The 20,616-nt window shown below is 39.6% G+C and overlaps 1 protein-coding gene across 7 annotated transcripts in view; it reads right to left on the bottom strand.

Annotated features, from left to right (window-relative positions):
* Positions 1-20,616, bottom strand: part of SHANK2 (SH3 and multiple ankyrin repeat domains 2) — a 474,104-nt gene that overhangs the window by 144,884 nt on the left and 308,604 nt on the right. For all 7 annotated transcript variants that reach the window (XM_075837984.1, XM_075837983.1, XM_075837982.1 and 4 more), the window contains one exon: positions 6,461-6,536. In XM_075837984.1, the coding sequence (XP_075694099.1) occupies positions 6,461-6,536 (76 nt within the window). The remainder of the gene's footprint in view (positions 1-6,460; positions 6,537-20,616) is intronic.

Genomic DNA, 20,616 nt, shown 5'->3' on the forward strand with positions numbered 1-20,616 from the left:
TGCACATATAACCCAATGCAAAGCATATGTGCAGGGCAAATAAACCAGATCGGACACCTGTGAACATGCATGAGGGGCATCACCAGGCATGATGATAATACTGCATGCATAATCTAATGATTCAATCTGTTATATGTTCTGAAAATACAGCAGACTGCAGGAAGTGGGTGTAACGCGCAGATATAAAGACACTTCTAGTATGTACATTGGGTTTTATACTGTGCATTTATGGATACAGAAAGCTGTGCTGCGGAGGACTGCGATACAAGTATTCCTGGGAAAGCTAATTACTATATGGGCTTGGTGTAAGCTCACAGTGTAAGGCAGTGAGTCACGTATGTACGTATGTATATGAGATAAAGGTTGAACTGCATACAATGTGATGCAGTATTTGTTCTGTATAGGGAACGTATAGCTTGCGTCATATGTGGCTACAGGGTGATGCAGTGGATGTCAATAATATGTGGACAAAATGTAATTCAGTTTGATGGATGCATACAAGAAGCAGTGGGTGTATGATATGTGCCAAGAGTAATGCAGTGTGTGATGTCACCATACTGTGATCTGTGTAACATGAATGCAATGAAACGGACTGTACAGCATGGATATTGTGGCTCATGCACATGGCCGTTTTGTGAAAATATATTTTATGAATGACATAGCTTTCTATGTTCATACTGCGTGCCCATCCGATTTCATACGGAACACGCAGAGCATATTTTCTATATGAATATGTGAGAAATGAAATTGCATGCCGTATTATGGAACTATGGTGGCATCATATAACAGTGCCTACACGAAAAGAACATTAGGAACTCTGTGGGCCGCCAAACAGGAGCCGTGCACGAGGCTTTGCCATGTGCTTGAGGCCTAACGTGTATTCTGGATAGAAGCAGATGGGTGGTATACAGAGTATTATATTGTGCGACATATAAAGTGTATTCTATAGTATGATGTATGGATATAGAGCGTTCTATAGTATGATGTATGGATATAGAGCGTTCTATAGTATGATGTATGGATATAGAGCGTTCTATAGTATGATGTATGGATACAGGGTATTGCGTTATATATGGATACAGAGTATTGTATGATGTATGGATACAGAGTATTGTATGGTGCATGGATACAGAGTATTGTATGGTGCATGGATACAGAGTATTGTATGGTGCATGGATACAGAGTATTGTATGACATATAGATAAAGAGTATTGTATGATGTATGGATACAGAGTATTGTATGGTGCATAGATACAGAGTATTGTATGGTGCATGGATACAGAGTATTGTATGGTGCATGGATACAGAGTATTGTATGGTGCATGGATACAGAGTATTGTATGGTGCATGGATACAGAGTATTGTATGGTGCATGGATACAGAGTATTGTATGGTGCATGGATACAGAGTATTGTATGGTGCATGGATACAGAGTATTGTATGGTGCATGGATACAGAGTATTGTATGGTGCATAGATACAGAGTATTGTATGGTGCATGGATACAGAGTATTGTATGATGTATGGATACAGAGTATTGTATGGTGCATAGATACAGAGTATTGTATGGTGCATAGATACAGAGCATTGTATGGTGCATGGATACAGAGTATTGTATGGTGCATGGATACAGAGTATTGTATGGTGCATGGATACAGAGTATTGTATGGTGCATGGATACAGAGTATTGTATGGTGCATAGATACAGAGTATTGTATGGTGCATGGATACAGAGTATTGTATGATGTATGGATACAGAGTATTGTATGGTGCATAGATACAGAGTATTGTATGGTGCATAGATACAGAGCATTGTATGGTGCATGGATACAGAGTATTGTATGGTGCATGGATACAGAGTATTGTATGGTGCATGGATACAGAGTATTGTATGGTGCATGGATACAGAGTATTGTATGGTGCATGGATACAGAATATTGTATGGTGCATGGATACAGAGTATTGTATGGTGCATGGATACAGAGTATTGTATGGTGCATGGATACAGAGTATTGTATGGTGCATGGATACAGAGTATTGTATGATGTATGGATACAGAGTATTGTATGGTGCATGGATACAGAGTATTGTATGGTGCATGGATACAGAGTATTGTATGGTGAATGGCTATAGAGTATTGTATGGTGCATGGATACAGAGTATTGTATGGTGCATGGATACAGAGTATTGTATGGTGAATGGCTATAGAGTATTGTATGGTGCATGGATACAGAGTATTGTATGGTGCATGGATACAGAGTATTGTATGATGTATGGATACAGAGTATTGTATGGTGCATGGATACAGAGTATTGTATGGTGCATGGATACAGAGTATTGTATGGTGCATGGATACAGAGTATTGTATGGTGAATGGCTATAGAGTATTGTATGGTGCATGGATACAGAGTATTGTATGGTGCATGGATACAGAGTATTGTATGGTGCATGGATACAGAGTATTGTATGGTGCATGGATACAGAATATTGTATGGTGCATGGATACAGAATATTGTATGGTGCATGGATACAGAGTATTGTATGGTGCATGGATACAGAGTATTGTATGGTGCATGGATACAGAATATTGTAGTATGTAAGTGTATGAAAACGGAGAATTCCAGTGTTATGTGTGATCTATGGATTCATATAACAAAACATATATCCATAAACATAACACTTGTTCCAGAAAACCAAACTACTAAGAGCTCTCAGACATGAAACTTCCAGGCTGTCTGCTCAGTCGGTTTTCACACCCTTATCATTGAATATGGATCCGACAGCAAGGAAGCAAAGTGTAATAAAAGGAAGCAAATCAATCAGAGGAAGCATTTTTGGAATGGTCATGGATACACACAGGTTCACTTTATATACTAAAGGCCACTATATTTACATATCCTGCAGCAGATATGGAGACAGTTTTGGCTGAGCAGGAGCCGCAGGTAGCAGTGATCAGAGGACAGGTACGGGCTGTAGAGATTACACAGCGTTCTGAAGTGCAGTGTCTGCAGAGCAGATGCTAAATTCTTGTAAGATCAATAGTCAGTCAGCCCACACTACTAATTATGAGTAATTATGCATAGCAGTACAGGGAGAAATCAGTGCAGCATTCAGACTGGTGACAACGACGGAGGAGGTGGGGGTGGAAAAAAAACCTTAATTCAATGGGTGAAAAACAGAGCCAAAAATAAAGAGATGTTTAACTAGGAATAGATGGGTAGAGAAAATAGCAGAGTGGCAGAAAAGCCAAGGGCAACAGTCATGAGGGGGACACAGCTAGCAATATATGTGAAAGAACAGTGTTTAAAGGGGAACCCTTACTTTAGATTTAAGGCAACTTTATCACCAGGATAGACCTCCTGTGATTACAGCTTCTTATAAATACCCTAACTCTGAACTAAGATCCACAAGGTTCTTTCCTCTCAGTAGTAAAGGGCATGGGATAAAGCAGGCTGAGCCCCCAATCTCCAAGGGCCCTTAGTAGCCGTATGGTCTGCCTCTATAGCATGAACGCCCCTTGAGCGCCAGGTAAACCAACAATGTAGGAGATAAAGACCACAACCAATACAACCAAACACGCCACCATCCGCTTCCCTTATAAATACAAACTGCTGCTAAACTGGAAAACATCATGTGTAATATTCAGACATTACATACATTTAGTTAGATGTATGTCAAGCAAGACATATGTACAGTGAACGACCGGAACACCAACTTATGTGGCAAACCAAATTTTTAAAATTTGGAATCCTACAATGCAAGAAGCATAGATACAATGCAAAAGGTGGGGCACTACAGATGGGATAAAGCAAAGTAACATTTGACAAAGACTAGAAAAGTGGATCTGCGTACTGTATGTTATACTGATAGAAACAAGTGTGAAATACAAAATGGCCTAAAAGGGAAGAACGCAGATTATACATAGATGTAACCAAAATCAAATTAAATGCCTCATTTGAGTTTATTTACCCATAAATTTGCCCTTTTCACTCTCTTGCCCCTCCATACCAGTAATAATCTATATTAAAGAAAGATGGCAGGTCATCCCCCCACCACCACATGCTATAAAAGAGAACTGATAAGCACTTCTTCCCTAACAAATAAATATATAATAGTGTACGGACGCTACAGCCCCAAATTCTTTCCTGCTGTCAACGGAATATTCTAACGAGAGACATTTATGTCACATCTACAGGATATAAAGTACTGTTACAGATAGTTGGGAGCAAAGTGGGCAACTCTGGGGTCCCCACCATGACCCCAATTAAAAGCACGCCATAAACTGTAAAAAGAAGGAGAAGCAGGAAGAAATTGGAGCACTCCTACATGGCCAGGTTTAGCCTTCTGTTGTAGAATACCACTCACGAAAGACTTCTTCAAGAAAAATAACATTTATTCACGACCAGCCGGGAGCTCTACTTTTTCTAATACAGTTTCAATTAAATGCTCACAGAGGGGGAGAGTCCCTCTACTTTTATACATTTACACTTTGAGTCGTAGATCACATCCTCATCCCGATTGGGTGACTAACATCAATACCGTTATCCCATTGGACACATACATACATGCACAGCTCGTGATTCAATAGTGGTCTTCTCATGATCAACATATGGTTCACATCAGTCTCACTAGACCAAACTACTTTGTCCTGTCCAAATTCTAACTAATCAATCTTATTGAAGATGTAGTCTACATCCCTACCTTGGAATGTGGCTGATTGCCTATGTAACCTGAGAATGTAATACATAGCGTAACAGGTGGCTAAAATCTCATTTTTCTCTTCACTTCTTCTCTTTACAGGTCTTTGGCTCCTACAGCTACATGAGTGTCACAGGACCACAGCTCTCCCAATAGTTAGGCCATACATATCACTTGTCAACATACCCCTGTAAGCAACTTTAACAGTACCAATTCCAAAAATACTGTCCACCACTTCTGTTCTGTGTAGATCATTAACACTGAGAAATTATTTGGACAGTGACACAATCTTCATGATTTGGGCTCCGCTGCCACCACATTGGATTTGAATTGAAACAACTGAGATGCAATTGAAGTTTAGACTTAGAAATTGCAACTATTTTTCTACACAGACGCCTCGTTTCAGGGGCTCGAAAGTAATTGGACAAATTAACATTACCATAGATAAAATGTTTTGTTTTTTTAATACTTTGTAGAGAATCCTTTGCAGGCAATGACGGCCTGAAGTCTGGAACCCATGGACATCACCACACGCTGGGTTTCCTCCCTTGTGAGGCTTTGCTCGGCCTTTACTGCAGCGTCTTCAGTTGTTGCTTGTTTGTGGGTCTTTCTGCCTTAAATCTTGTCTTAAGCAAGTGAAATGCGGCTCGATCGGGTTGAGATCTGGTGATTGACTCGGCCATTGCAGAATATTCCACTTATTTTCCTTAAAAACTCCTGGGTTGTTTTTGCAGTATGTTTTGGTTCATTGTCCATCTGTTCTGTGAAGCGACGTCCAATCATCCTTGCTGCATGTGGTTTAATCTGAGCAGAAAGTAAATCCCTGAACACTTCAGAAATCATCCGGCTGCTTCTGTCTTCATTCAAATCATCAATAAACACTAGTGACCCAGTGGCTTTGGCAGCCATGCATGCCCATGCCATCACACTGCCCCCACCATGCCATCACACTGCCTCCACCATGCCATCACACTGCCCCCACCATGCCATCACACTGCCCCCACCATGCCATCACACTGCCTCCACCATGTTTACAGAGGACGCGGGGTGCTTTGGATCATCAGCCGATCCAAGCCTTCTCCATACTTTCTTCCTCCCATCATTCTGGTACAGGTTGATCTTAGTTTCATGCGGTTCCAGAACTGGGCGGCTTCTTTACATGTTGTTTAACAATGTCTAATCTGGCCTTTCCATTTTTTAGGCTGATTAATGGTTTGCACCTTGTGGTGAACACTCTGTATTTGCTCTCATGATGTCTTCTCTTTATGGTAGACATTTGTGCTTCTCTCTGATGGATTTCTTCATTTTTTTCAGCCTAACGATGGTCTGTTTCACTTGTATTGAGAGCTCCTTTGACCTCACATTGTGGGTTCACAGCAACAGATTCCAAATGCCACACCTGGAATCAACTCCAGACCTTTTACCTGCTTAATTCATGATGGATTAACGAGGGAATAGCCCATGCAGTCCATTAAATAGCTTTTGAGATAATTGTCCAATTACCTTTGGTCCCTTGAAAAAGAGGCAGATACATATTAAAGAGATGTAATTCCTAAACGCTTCCTCAAAGTAGGATGTGAATACCCTCAAATTAAAGCTGAGAGTCTGCATTTTAAGCCCATATTGATTATATAACTGGATATTCAATATGTTTTGATAAACAACTAAAATGCCAAAACTTGTGTCTCGGTCCAAATAATTCTGGTCCTAACTGTATATGACCAAAAATGTATAAAATTAAAAACACAATTAAAGTGTCTTACCTGGAAGCATCAAAACTGTCATAGGACCCAACGGTGTAGTGTCGAAACAACTTTTTCGTCCTGTCTGTCCGCGTTTCTTGAAAAGGAAAAAGGAAAATTCTGAAACCAATTAACATTATTACCTTGTTTAATATCCTATTGTGTGTATGTGTATGTATACACATATGTATATGAATATCTTATCTATCCATCTGAATCTATGTCTATCTCTCCTAACTCATATCGATCTCTCTCGCTATCTCTCATATCGCTCTATCTAATAGCCATCTATCCATCGATCTCATATGTATCTAATATCATCTAGCCATCTCATACCTATCTATTTAATATCTATGTATCCATCTAATATCTATCTCTTTATCTAATATCCATCTAGCTATCTATCTATATACCTCATATCTATCTATAAAATCTAACATGCTACCAATGTCATATATTTTTACCTTTTTATCTATGATATCTATGACATATCTGTCTAATATTCATCCACTTCTCTAATATCTATCGAACGCATACCTATCTATTATTGAATTCATATCTATATATCTACAGACACACACACAAGCTCAGTTTGCTGTACCACTACCTTGGCAAAAAAACTAAAACAAACCTGTAAAATATGTAACGTTTTACAGAATATTTTTTCTTAAAAAAAAAATAAATATATATATTCTTAGAGGTGCATTGTGATACATTTTCATTCATTTTTCTTTCTTATTAAAGTCAATGGGGAAACGCCTGCCATAAAAACTGTGACAAAATCACAAGGTGTACAGCATACTGTGGTAAAAATTCAACATGTGCTAAAAATTGTACTGTTCTTAACCGTCAATGTGTGACCGGTATTTATCACACTGCGAACAACGGTGTGAATATCCCCTGCTGGTCAAGTTGTAAGCAGTTAATGAAGTATGTCACCTCTTATATATACAGTGCATTCAGAAAGTCTTCTGACCCTTTCACTTTTTCCACATTTTGTTATGTTTAGGCCTTGTGCTAATATAAAAAAAAATTACGTATTCCCCCATCATTCTGCACTCAATACCCCATAATGACAAAGTAAAGAATATTAGAAATTTTTGCAAATTTATTGAAAATGAAAAATTAATATTTCACATGGATCTAAGTATTCAGACCCTTTGCTATGACACTTGAAATTTAGAAGTGGGGGCCTCTCATTTCTCTAGCTCATGTTTGAAATGTTTCTACACCTTGATTGGAGTCCACCTGTGGTAAATTCATTTGATTGGACATGATTTGGAAAGACACACCCCTTTCTATATAAGGTCTCACAGCTGACAATGCATATCAGAGCAAAAACCAAGCCATGAGGAATAAAAAGAACTGCATGTAGAGCTCAGAGACAGGATTGTGTAGAGGCACAGATCTGGAGAAGGGTACAAAAATGTATACTGCACTGAAAGTTCCCATGAGCATAGTGGCCTCCATAATCCTTAAATGGAAGAAGTTTGGAACAACCAGGACTCTTCCTAGAGCTAGCCGTCCCAGCAAACTAAGTAAACCGGGGGAGAAGGGATTGGTAAGAGAGGTGACCAAAAACCCAATGGTCACTCTGTTTGAGCTCCAAAGATCCCATGTGCAGATGGGAGAAACTTCCATAAAGTCAAACATCACTGCAGCACTCCAGCAATCTAGGCTTTATGGCAGAGTGGCCAGAAAGAAGCCTCTCCTCCGTAAAAGACACTTGAAAGCCGCCTAGAATTTGCAAAAAGAAAAGGACCTAAAGGTCTCTCAGACTGTGAGAAACAAGATTCTGTGGCCTGATTAAACCAAGATTGAACTTTTTGACCTCCGTTCTAGGCGTTATGTCTGGAGGAAACCATCCCTACAGTGAAGCATGGTGGTGGCAGCATCATGATGTGGGGTGTTTTTCAGCGGCTGAGTGACCCAGCCAAAGACCCAATCGAACATCTCTGGAGACCTGAAAATGGCTGTCCAACCTGACCGAGCTTGAGAGGACTGCAGAGAAGAATGGCAGAAAATCCCCAAATCCAGGTGTGCAAACCTTGTGGCATCAGACCCAAAAAGACTGGAGGCTGTTATCGCTGACAAAGGTGCTTCAACTAACTACTGAATAAAGGGTCTGAATACTTATGTCAATGCAATATTTTCGTTTTTCCTTTTCAATAAATTAGCTATGATTTCTAAAAATATGTTGTCACTTTATCATTATGGGGTATTGAGAGCAGAACAATGGGGACATTTTTTATTTTATTTTAGCACAAGGCCTAAACATAACAAAATGTAAAAAAAAAAAGTGAAAGGATCTAAAGACTTTCCGAATGCACTGTGTATATATATATATATGACTTCACGATAAGAAATATACAAATTGTAGAAACTGGTTATTTGTCTCAAGTGTCCAGTAATTCACTTTTATAATGTCCTGTGCCCGATCACATTAACGAGCAATCAATATCATACATTAAAGACAACAAATATCCTAAAAAGATGCATCCAGTCCCGCAGTCACCACATGACCCTACTATTGATTTCCTATATCTATCATTCCACCAAATTGCAAGCAATATACTTTCAACTTTTGAGCTAATTAACAAGCAGAAATTAATTACAAATCGCCTTCTCTGCATCTGCACGTCAAATATCTGTGTTCGGTTTGGTGCCAGATAAAATTTAAATCTGTCACAGTCCAGTATTTTGTCACATAACCAACCCTGCAGCGGGTGACTGAAGAAAAGTGACAGAAAGCTTTGAAATAAATACATAATACATTCTAGTAATGGATTTAGATTTGGTAAAATAAAAAATATTTTTCATGTCACAATTTTCTATTAGGCTAGAGATCAGAAGTGAGTAGGAATTGATGAAATCTATCACACATTGCAACATTTTCAGTTGGTTATAAAGTAAAGAACATTTGCAGTTACTGGGAACAGTCCCTTTTACACGGGCCAATGATTGACAAACGAGTGCTTATACAAATGCTAGTTCCAGATCATTGGCCCAGGCAAACATGGCAACGATCAGCAGAAAAACAAGCAAGCGTTCGTTCATCAGCAGGTCGGATCTTTTATGCTGCCATAAAAAAAAATATTTGTCAGCAGTATATATACCTGTGTGAAGGGGGATGTGCTGGCAACAATAAAGAAACTGTAAGGGGACAAACGATTGTATAAACGTTCGATCGTCCCCATATAGCGACAATCATTGCGCCATGTAATGGAGAATATAAGCGCCGATCAACATGTCATTATCATCATTGACCTGCCCGTGTGAAACCACCCTAACAGTTTAGCGGACCTCATACAATGCATGGGGCAGTTCGTTTTTCCTGTTAGTGACTAATGTAAAGTTGACGCTTCCTAGAATGCAAAATCAACAAGCTTTGTGAGAACACGAAACTGGCAGTAAATCCTGGGAGATTTTAGCTCTGAAGCCTGCAGAATTGTAAATGCAGCTCTGGACTATAATATAAGCTGTACAAGATAAGTATTGTAACTAATTTTCTGTGTTACATTTAAGGCGGTAGGCAACTTTGCAAATATAGTTTGCAATTGCCTTAACATCAGGACTACATTCGTAAGTAGCCGATTTTCTGTGGCTTTTCTGTTGGCAGAAGAATACAGTAGCAGCGAGGTGGATGAGATTTGAACAAATATCAATTTCTGCTGCTGAAAGTGCACGGATTTGTAGTGGGTTTTACCTATTGAATTTAATTATATTTTTGCAGATATCACAGCATATTAGGGCCTGTCCACATCACGCTTTTTTTTCTTCCGTCGGAGGTATACGTTGGGAGGAATCCCTAAATATACTTCCAACGGAATGCGCCGACGTATCCCACTGTATAGCTATACAGTGAGATACGTCGCTCGAGCTCCCCGGGCACAGTGCTACTTTAAGAGCTGAGCCTGGGTAAGCCCTTGCCATTACTTTCCATATATGGACAATGATGTCAAGGGCTTTGAACTATGGAGTCCCCAGGCCAGCGCTCTGGCTGAGGACTCCGGTCTTGAAAAAGCCCTTGGTCCATATATGGACAGTGACGTTAGGGTCTTTGTAATGCTATGGCCGGGGACTCCGCTCCTAGTGGGAGCCCCTGACGTCACTGTCCATATATGGAAGGTAAAGTTAGGGAATTTGAGATGCTGGAATCCCCAGCCAGAGCAACAGCAACGCAGTGAGAAATGTGTTTGTTTATTTATTTTATGATTGATAGAAGGGGATGGCTGGTGCACGGTCTCGATCGTTGCGCCACAATTGGTGTATGAAACACCATCTTAATAAAGCCACCCCCTGTTTAAATCAACTTATCACTGTATAATGTCATGTTCTGCAGCGAATACACTTTGCAATTCAAGTCCTTAACATTTTCAAGAGTTCTACTTGGTCAATAAAGAAAAAAAATTCTTGTTTACATCCAAATGCTGAAAACTGGTCCGATAGACACAGATGCATGGCTCATTACAAGAGAAATCATGGGATTTTAGCCTTAGACGTAAGGCCCACTTTACGTCAAGCTTTTCCTTCCGTCGTAGGTATACATTCGGACTGACAGAGCGCACCGATTTTTGGGACCACTAAGGCAGAGTTCACACGTGACATATTTTGTTGTGAATTTGACACAGATCTCACCCTTTGCATTAAAAATCTGTGATGTGTGAACTCAACCTAAGGGTCTCATTGGTCGGACACTCACAGATCAACCTCTAGTTGAAATATGCCATAAAAGTGGGAAAACCCCTTTAAAATCTTTGTCCACTCTCATTTAACTCTTCAAAATGGAAATGCATGATAAAGTGGATTTTTTTAAGCCCCCTTTCACACTTTGTTTTTTCTATACCCTTTTTTAGAATTTTTCGTTTTTTTTTTTAAAACGTACAACTGTGTTTACGCAACCTGTTCGGCTAGGTGTAATATGTTGCCAGAGCAAGGGCCACACCTCAGGAATATGTATATCTACTTTAAGCAACTTTCTACCACCGTTAAATATTATATTCATTGTATAGATCATAAAAAATAAACAGTTTTCCATTTACATACTGTTAAACTGCAGAGCAGCCAATAGAAATAGCTTTCTGCCCTGCTTGTCAGGGTAGAAGCAGGGCCTCTGCAGTAAAATGGTAGTATAGCTGATAAGACTCCTCAGTTTGTTAGATCACGTTCACGTTAGAACACAGCGGATTTCAGGGCAGAATCAGTGTATATCCTGCGCCAAAATACATGTAAAAACGCTTACAAACAGCATTCCATTAATTTCAACAGGAAACCTCCCCATTATTCAAACAGGGTGGAATTTTCTGCGCAGAAATGAAAAACGCATTGCTGAAACAAAAAGGGTGCCATGTAGCCATATTGAATGGGCTTAACCTGCGTGCAGATCCACGGCAGATGGAACTGCAAAACAACAACAGACGGTCAGCCTCAGATTTCTACCTCAGCGTTTTTTGTCCACATCCACGTCGTATTTTTACACTTCAAAAATTCCCAGTTTGAACATGGTGTTAGAATTGTAAAGTTCTCTATCCTCACAGAAGATATGAGCCCTGCACATGTCCACTCAGTCTTTATTTTTTTTATTAATTATATTTTCATTAATATCTAAGGTAGTGCATACTGTGTATGTCACACAGAATATATCTTCACTACTCTGGGTCACATGTGGCCTATCTGCAGGAACTATATATTAGTTATTAAGAAGGGACTATATTGTCAGATGCCATAGGGGTAAGGAGACTGATTCTGCTCAGAACCCCTTTTCCCAACAGCACAGATTAGCAGCAGCACAGATTAGCAGCAGCACCAAGAGGTACACAGGGTAACAGAAAAAAAGGTGAGATAGGTATTTTTTTATGCTAGGAACACTGCAAAATTATTGTATTTTTTGTACGATTACTGGGCTGGCCATCATGCCTAAGCAGAATATAGGAATAGGTTTTCCAGCAGTGATATGGATCATAGGAACCTATAGACTGTTGATGTTCATTGACTTCTATGGGAGCATTTTCTAGGCATGCTCTGAACTGTGCAGAGGTCACTATGCAGGGACGGGTTAGAGAGGAGCTGTTATGTCACCTATTGTCAATGGTGGATTCTGTGTTATCTGCCTCCAGCTTTATAATGGATGTGCTGTCATTTTAATCCTGCCTGTGAAGATAATGATGAGACTGCTAAGAAGTGATCTCTACAGAACAGGAAGGATCAGTCTATCATGAGGCTCAGTGGCCAGAGTGAAAACTGCAAGATTCCAAGATTATTTTTCAAATAGATAATGACATAGAAAAGCTAAAGAGAAAAAATGTCACCAAAAAAAAAAAAAGGGTTTAACCCGTTCCTGGACGTACTATTAGGTCATGGTAACTGCATGATTCGCGCTCCATGACATAATAGTACGTCACGGGAGGAAGGGCCATATTGGCCTTCCTCCCGACACATACAGGAGCTGTGACAGCTGCTGTCTCATTCAGCAGTTGCCGCTGCTCCTTCAGCGGGGACCGATCGCGGTGTCCCTGCTGATTAACCCCTTAGAAGCCACATTCAATAGAGATCGCGGCTTCTTAGGGGTTAAACCACCATAGACGGCCCGCTACATGATAGCGGGCGTCGATGATGGCTATGGCAACCGGAGGCCTAATAATGGCCTCGGCTTTGCCATCTACGGAAGCCTAGTGGGTCCTGACAAAGTCAGGACCCACTATGCTTGCTGTCAGAAAGTAGCTGACAGCTCTAATACGCTGCACTACGCATGTAGTGCAGTGTATTTGAATTGTGATCAGGGCCTCCTGCATTCAAGTCCCCTAGTGGGACAAAGTAAAAAAAACAAAGTTGTGTAAAAATAACAAATAAAAGTTTTAAAAGTAAAAATCCCCCTTTTTTCCTTATCAGTCCTTTATTATTATTAATAATAAACAAATAAACTATACACAATTTGTATCGCTGCGTCCGTTAGGGCCTGAACTACAAAATTCGTATCGTTATCTATCCCGTGCGGTGAACGCCATAAAAGAAAAATAATAAAAACTATACCAGAATCACAATTTTTGGGTCACTTCACCTCCCAAAAAAATGGAATAAAAGGAGATCAAAAAGTCAAATGTACCTAAAAATGGTACTGATCGAAACTACAGTTCGTTACGCAAAAAACAAGTTTTACACTGCTTTATTGATGGAAAAATAAAAAAAAGTTATGGCAACACAAAAAGGAAATTATTTTTTATAAACAGTATTTTATTGTGCAAACGCCATAAAAAAAGATAAACATATTGTAATAAAATGAATATGTCATTTATAGCACACGGTGAACGCTGTAAAAAAAAAAAAAAAAAAGGCAAAGAACACAAGTAGAATTGTTGGTTTTTATTTACCACGCCTCTTAAAAATAGAATAAAAACTGATCAAAAAGTCGCATACACCCCATGAAATCTACAATGAATTCCTCAAGGGGTCTAGTTTCCACAATGGGGTCACTTTTAAGGTGTTGCCCCTGTACTGGTACCTCAGAAGCTGAAAATGCGACATGGCGCCCAGAAACCAATACAGCAAACTCTACATTCCAAATAGAACCCCTGCCTTTCTGAGCCCTACCATTTGTCCAACCAGCAGTTTATGACCACATGTGGGGTATTGACGTAAATCGGGAGAAATTGCTTTACAAATTTTGGGGTGCTTTTTCTCTTTTATTCCTTGTCAAAATTAAAAATTCGTACCTTTTATCGGAAATTCAATTGCACAGCCTAATTCTACAAAATGCAGCAAAAAACCAGTGGGATCTAAATGCCCACCATACCCCTCGATAAGTTCCTTGAGGGGTGTAGTTGCCAAATAGGGTCAATTTTGGGGGGTTTGCACTATTTTGGCACCACAAGACCTCTTCAAACCGGACATGGTGCCTAATAAAAAGGAGGCCTCAAAATCCACTAGGTGCTCCTTTGCTTCGGAGGCCTGTGCTTCAGTCCATTAGCGCACTAGGGCCATTTGGGATATTTATCAAAACTGAAGAATCTGGGCAATAAGTATTGAGTTGCGTTTTTCTGATAAAACCTTCTGTTTTACAGAAAACAATGGAATAAAAAAGATTTTCTGACAAAAAAAAAATGAAATTTGTAAATTTCACCTCTACTTTGCTTCAAATTTCTGTGAAACACCTAAAGGGCTAATCCACTTTATAAATGCTGTTTTGAATACTTTGAGGGGTCTAGTTTCCAAAATGGGGTGTTTTATGGGGGTTTCTAATATATAGGCCCCTCAAAGCCACTTCAGAACTGAACTGGTACCTAAAAAAGAAGCTTTGACATTTTATTCAAAATATGAGAAATTGCTGCTTATGTTCTAAGCCTTGTAACATCCTAGAAAGAATGTTAAAAAAAATTATGCCAATATATAGTAGACATATGGGAAATGTGAACTAGTAACTATTTGTGGTGGTATGACCCTCTGTCTTACTAGCAGATGCATTTAAATTCAGAAAAATGCTATTTGTTTGAATGTTCTAAAAATTTAGCTATTTTTCACAAATAAACACCGAATATATCGACCAAATTTTACCACTAACATAAAGCCCAATGTCTCACGAGAAAACAATCTCAGAATCGCTTGGATAGGTTTAAGCATTCCGAAGTTATTTCCACAAAAAGTGAAATATGTCAGATTTGAAAAATGGGCCCTGAGCCTTAAAGAGGCTCTGTCACCACATTATAAGTGCCCTATCTCCTACATAATCTGATGGGTGCTGTAATGTAGATAACAACAGTGGTTTTTATTTTGAAAAACGATCATTTTTGAGCAAGTTATGAGCAATTTTAGATTTATGCTAATTACTTTCTTAATGCCCAAATGGGCGTTTTTTAACTTTTGACCAAGTGGGCGTTGTACAGAGGAGTGTATGACGCTGACCAACCAGCGTCATACACTTCTCTCCATTCATACTCAGCACAGCGTGATCTTGCTGTGCTGTCAAATAAACCCACATTAACTTTACTGAAGTGTCTTGAGAGTGAATAGACATCACCTCCAGCCAGGACATTATGCCCATTCACACTCCCGACACTTCGGTAAAGTTTGTTTGGGACTTACTCACACAGCACAGCGTGATCTCGCGAGATCACGCTATTGCTGTCATTCACAGAGTGATCTCGTGAGATCACGCTGTGCAGCGATTAAGTTCTACACAAACTTTACCGAAGTGTCAGGAGTGTGAATAGACATCGCGTCCTGGCTGGAGGCAATGTCTGTTCACTCTCAAGACACTTCATTAAAGTTAATGTGGGTGTATGTGACAGCACAGCATGATCTCGCAAGATGTGCTGAGTACAAATGGACATGAATAGAGAGGTGTATGACGCTGATAGGTCAGCGTCATACACTCCTCTTTACAACGCCCACTTGGTCAAAAATTAAAAAACGCCCAGTTGGGCATTAAGAAAGTAATTAGCATAAATGTAATTCGTTTCTTAATAGACAACTGAGCATGTTTTTACTTTTTACCAACTGCGCATTGTACAGAGGAGTGTATGATGCTGACTAATCCGTGACCAATCAGCGTCATACACTTCTCATTGTTTCAGCCCAGCTTCTTTCACTGCACAGCATGATTGTTACAGTGTGATTGTGCAGTGAAAGAAGCTGGGCTGAAAAAATTAGGAGCTCCAGATTACCCCGCAAAAAACAAGCTCTCATACCACTTAATCGACGGAAAAATAAAAAAGTTATGGCTCTCGGAATTTGGCGACACAAAATAAAATTTAGTTTTTAAATATAGAAAAAACTATATATATATTTGGTATCGCCGTAATCCTATTGACCCACAGAATAAAGTTATCATGTTGTTTTAATTGCAGAGTGAATTCCGTAAAAACGGCGTGCAAAAAACCATGGAGGAATCGCTGTTTTTTTCATTTTCTACCCCACAAATAATTTTTTCCCATTTCCTAGTACAGAATATGGCCCTCATAGTACTATATCGACGGAAACATAAAGACGTTATGGCTTTTGGAAGGAGGAAAAAACGAAAATGAAAAATCTGAAAAAGGGCTGCAGCAGGAAGGGGTTAAAAGGGGTTGTCCCACCAATACATCCCCCTTTATGTATGCCCACAGTAAAGTCAATGAGTGTTCACTTGAAACTTCCCCCAACAATAACAGCTGATTATCAGAGTGGCTTTTGACGATATTGAATCAGTTTGTCATTTTTTTTCTGTCTGGATCAGTGTGCCATCCATTTTTCAAGTCCGTTAAAAAAACAAAAAAAAAACCTAAAGAAAGTCCTCAATTGTCCCAACCCACTGAAAACACCCCAAGGATCGTCACATGATAGCAGAAATGCCCTTTTGTATTGTTTATTGCATAGGGAGCATTGTGAGATTTCTCGTGTGAGTATTTTTGACTTCTGACCATATTTTCGTTCAGGACCACAATTCTCTGGGGCTCTACTTCCTGGTTTCACTTCATAATTGTCTTCAGGCAACCATCTGCGGATGGCATCCACGTGGCAGACCCATTGACCTTTATGGGCCATTCCTGTGTGAAAAACAGACAAAGATAGAGCATGTGGAGATTTTTTTCATCACGGACGGATGGTCCGTGAAAAAAAACCTCAAGTCTGAATTGTCCCCTTAACTATAATGTGTCAGTGTTCAGTCTGGGTGCTGTCCGTTCTACAGTCCTGGCAAAAAGCTTTGAGATTGACAACAATTTTGGTCATCACAAAGTTTGCTGCTTCAGTTTTTAAAGTGACAATTTGACCTGCTAACATCAATTCAGTGATCTTCTCGTTAGCTCAGGAGAAAGCGTTAATGAGAACAAGGCAGCTGATATCATTCGGTCATGCTGATTAAATTATAAGAGCGGACTGGTTGCTTTAAAAGGGGGATGGTGCTTGAAATCATTGTCTTCTTCTGTTAACCATGGTTACCTCCAAGGAAACACGTGCAGTCATCATTGCTAGGCATCAAAAAGGCTTTACAGGCAAGGACATTGCTGCTTGAAAGATTGCCCCCAAATCAGCCATTTATCAGATCATAAAAAACTTCAAGGAGAGAGGTTTAATTACTGTGAAGAAGGCTTCAAGGCGCATAAGAAAGTCAAGCAAGTGCAAGGACCGTCTCCTAAAGAGGATTCAGCTACAGGATCAGTTCAACACCAGTGCAGAGCTTTTTCAGGAATGACAGCAGGCAAGTGTCAGTGCATCTGCACACAGAAAGGCAAAGGCTTTTGGAGGCTGGCCTTGTGTCAAGAACGGCAGCAAAGAAGCCACTTCTCTCCAAGAAAAACATCAAGGACAGACTACAGGAAGTACAGGGATTGGACTGCAGATGTCTGGGGTCAAGTTAATTTCTCTGATGAAGCCTCCTTTAAACTGTTTGGGACATCTGGAAGAATGATTGTCCGGAGAAGAAAAGGTGAGTGCTACCATGCGTCTTGTGTCACGCCAACAGTAAAGCATCCTGAGACCATTCATGTGTGGCGTTGCTTTTCATCCAAGGGAGTGGGCTCATCCACAATTTTGGCTAAGAACTCTTCCATGAATAAATCAATCCAGCAGAAATTTGGTGTCACAAGGCAAAAGTGATAACTAAGTGGCCCAGTAAACAAAACATTGACATTTTGGGTCCATGGCCAGGAAACTTCCCAGATCTCAATCCTGTGGTCAATCCTCAAAAAATCGGGTGGACTAACAAAAAACACAGAAAAACTCCAAGCAGTGATTAGGCAGAATGGGTCGCCATCAGTCAGGATTTGGCCCGGCAGCTCCAAGAAAAGTTTGCCTAGTTTGGATAATCCCTTTAACCTAAAATCTTTTTCTATTACTTTGTTGCTTTAATCAAGGGAGTCTCCTCACTGGATATTGACACTGTCAGAGATCTGGTGTGTTTCCAGACTGTGTTGAAGTTCTGTGATGGAAACAAGTGCTTGACAATCAAAAATGTCTGAACTACCACATGCTCAATAAAAGGAATTCTGCATTATAAGGAATTTGAAACCCTTTTAATATGATATAAAGTACTGTCACCTTAGAAAGAGGAACTCTCAGTCTAAAAGAACACTTCAGGCATAACTCTATACAGTTTATGCCGAGTGGTGTACCTGAGTGGATGGAGCAGAGAGATTTCATGTGTCACAGGACTGCGGAGTCGGGGTCGTGGTCAGTTTTGGTTGGAGTTGGATTATACAAATGTACCGACTCCGACTAGGTTTTTTTGGCTTTAAAATAAAAATATTAAGATATTATTACGATTTTATTTATTTATTAAATGCATAGCCTGTTGCATAATTATTTTGATAAAAATGTAGTAAAGTTTAGAAATGTTAATCATATAAATAGATGTTCTGTTTGATCAAGCTGAGGCCCCTATTAAAAAAAACCCCTGATAACGAAGATTTTCTAGCGGTGATAGAAAATTGGTTATCACCTCTTTGTTAGGCCTCCTGCACATGGCCGTAGCTGTAATCACAATCCGTGACCCCCATTTGCGGGCTGTGTTCCCATTATAAAGTACAGGAGCAGGGACCGTAAATTCAAAAAAATAGGATACGTCCTATTTGTTGCGGAGCCTTTCTACCACCTGGGCACCTTCCCGTAAATATACGGGAAAGTGTCTGTGGGCCATAGAAATGAATGGATCCGAATTTTGATCTGCAATTACGGATCCGTAATTTCGGATCAAAATTACGGTCGTGTGCAGGTCGTAAGTAGCATGATTATTTACATGATGGAAATGAAATGCCTGATGTTGCCATTTATAGTGAGTATAGACAGTCAATTTGTTATTACTTATAATTATACATGAGCGATTTATAAGGGAGTCGGACAGTGTGAAAGTAGAGGAGTTAGAGTTGGAAGTTTGGCTTACCGACTCCACGGCCCTGCTTAGTCATGTGCCGCCCTCTTAGACACTGCACAAGGCATAATACAATTTATATGCTTTGCCTTTTCCCCTGGAGTGTTCCTTTATTTTATACAGCACCAAAAATAAAATAACTAAACTGTTATTTTGCAGTGTGTGTTAATATACACGAATACCACGAACTACGAACCTGGATGCCTCAAGAAATTAGGGAGGAATAATGACGATGTGACTAAAAAAGGTACAAAACTGGAAATAGGTCACTGTAACGGCAGATCCAGTGAATAAAACGGTACTCCACAAAGTTTGACCTAATGCATCAAATTTACAAGCACCATTTATAGAAGACCTTACAGAATGCTCATCTATATGTCATTGTCTTCCAGTGGCCTATAATTATGTACCAAAGCCTTACAATTACAAAACAGGAAGCGAGGCATGAGGCTGCAGTAAAGGCACAGCCCCTTGTTTTACTGAACTAGACAAAAAACAAACAAAACACACACACACCAAAACCAATGTTAAAAAAAGAAAAATGATTCAAAACGCATACATGTTATAATAAGATGTTACAGAACACAGAAGCTACAATGTATAAATTTAGGAAAAAATAAAATAAAAAAAATTTCTTGTATAGTCTGTAACTAACCACACACAAAAAAACTGCAAATTTGCTGCTCTTAAGGTGTTCTGGATATCAGGACTTGCTGACATTTGCAGTTCCACAAAAGCTGAACAGTCAAAGGTAGCAATATATATTTGCTGGCTGCCCTCAATGACCACCACTAACCCAGTCAAGACTTTAGCAGAGTAACCTGCACGGTATGGGAATCCTGGAGAACGCCAACCATGTGCGGCTGACAAAATGATCTAGAGACTAATAACGCGGACCCTCCCCAGTCCTAGTGCAACCAAATTTAATGAGGCTTTGCACTAGCAGAGTGTGTGCTGTGAATGATAGCATCAGACACATGAAGACATAACCTATTTACTGAATACTCAAGGCTGGTGACAGCTGTCTGTCTGCTCTGACTCAGTCACACAGGAAAATTAGTAGTCATTTAACCAGCACACAAGAAAATGTACAAATCAAAAGCACCACAAAAACAAAAACAGGAGAGGCTGAGGAAACAAAATGCACAACTGCTCATTTTACTATAGCCCAATTCTAATAAGGGTTGTATAAAACATGCCAAATGCTACAAATCTTACATCAATCGTACAAGTGAATCAAGGAAAAATAACCATAAGGTTAGCTAAATAAAAAAAAACAACAAATAAAACCAGAATAAAATAAAAGGTAAAAAACAAAAAAGCACATTATCAAAACAGA

The sequence above is a fragment of the Rhinoderma darwinii genome, chromosome 9, assembly GCF_050947455.1.
Source record: "Rhinoderma darwinii isolate aRhiDar2 chromosome 9, aRhiDar2.hap1, whole genome shotgun sequence".
Lineage (NCBI taxonomy): Eukaryota > Metazoa > Chordata > Amphibia > Anura > Rhinodermatidae > Rhinoderma > Rhinoderma darwinii.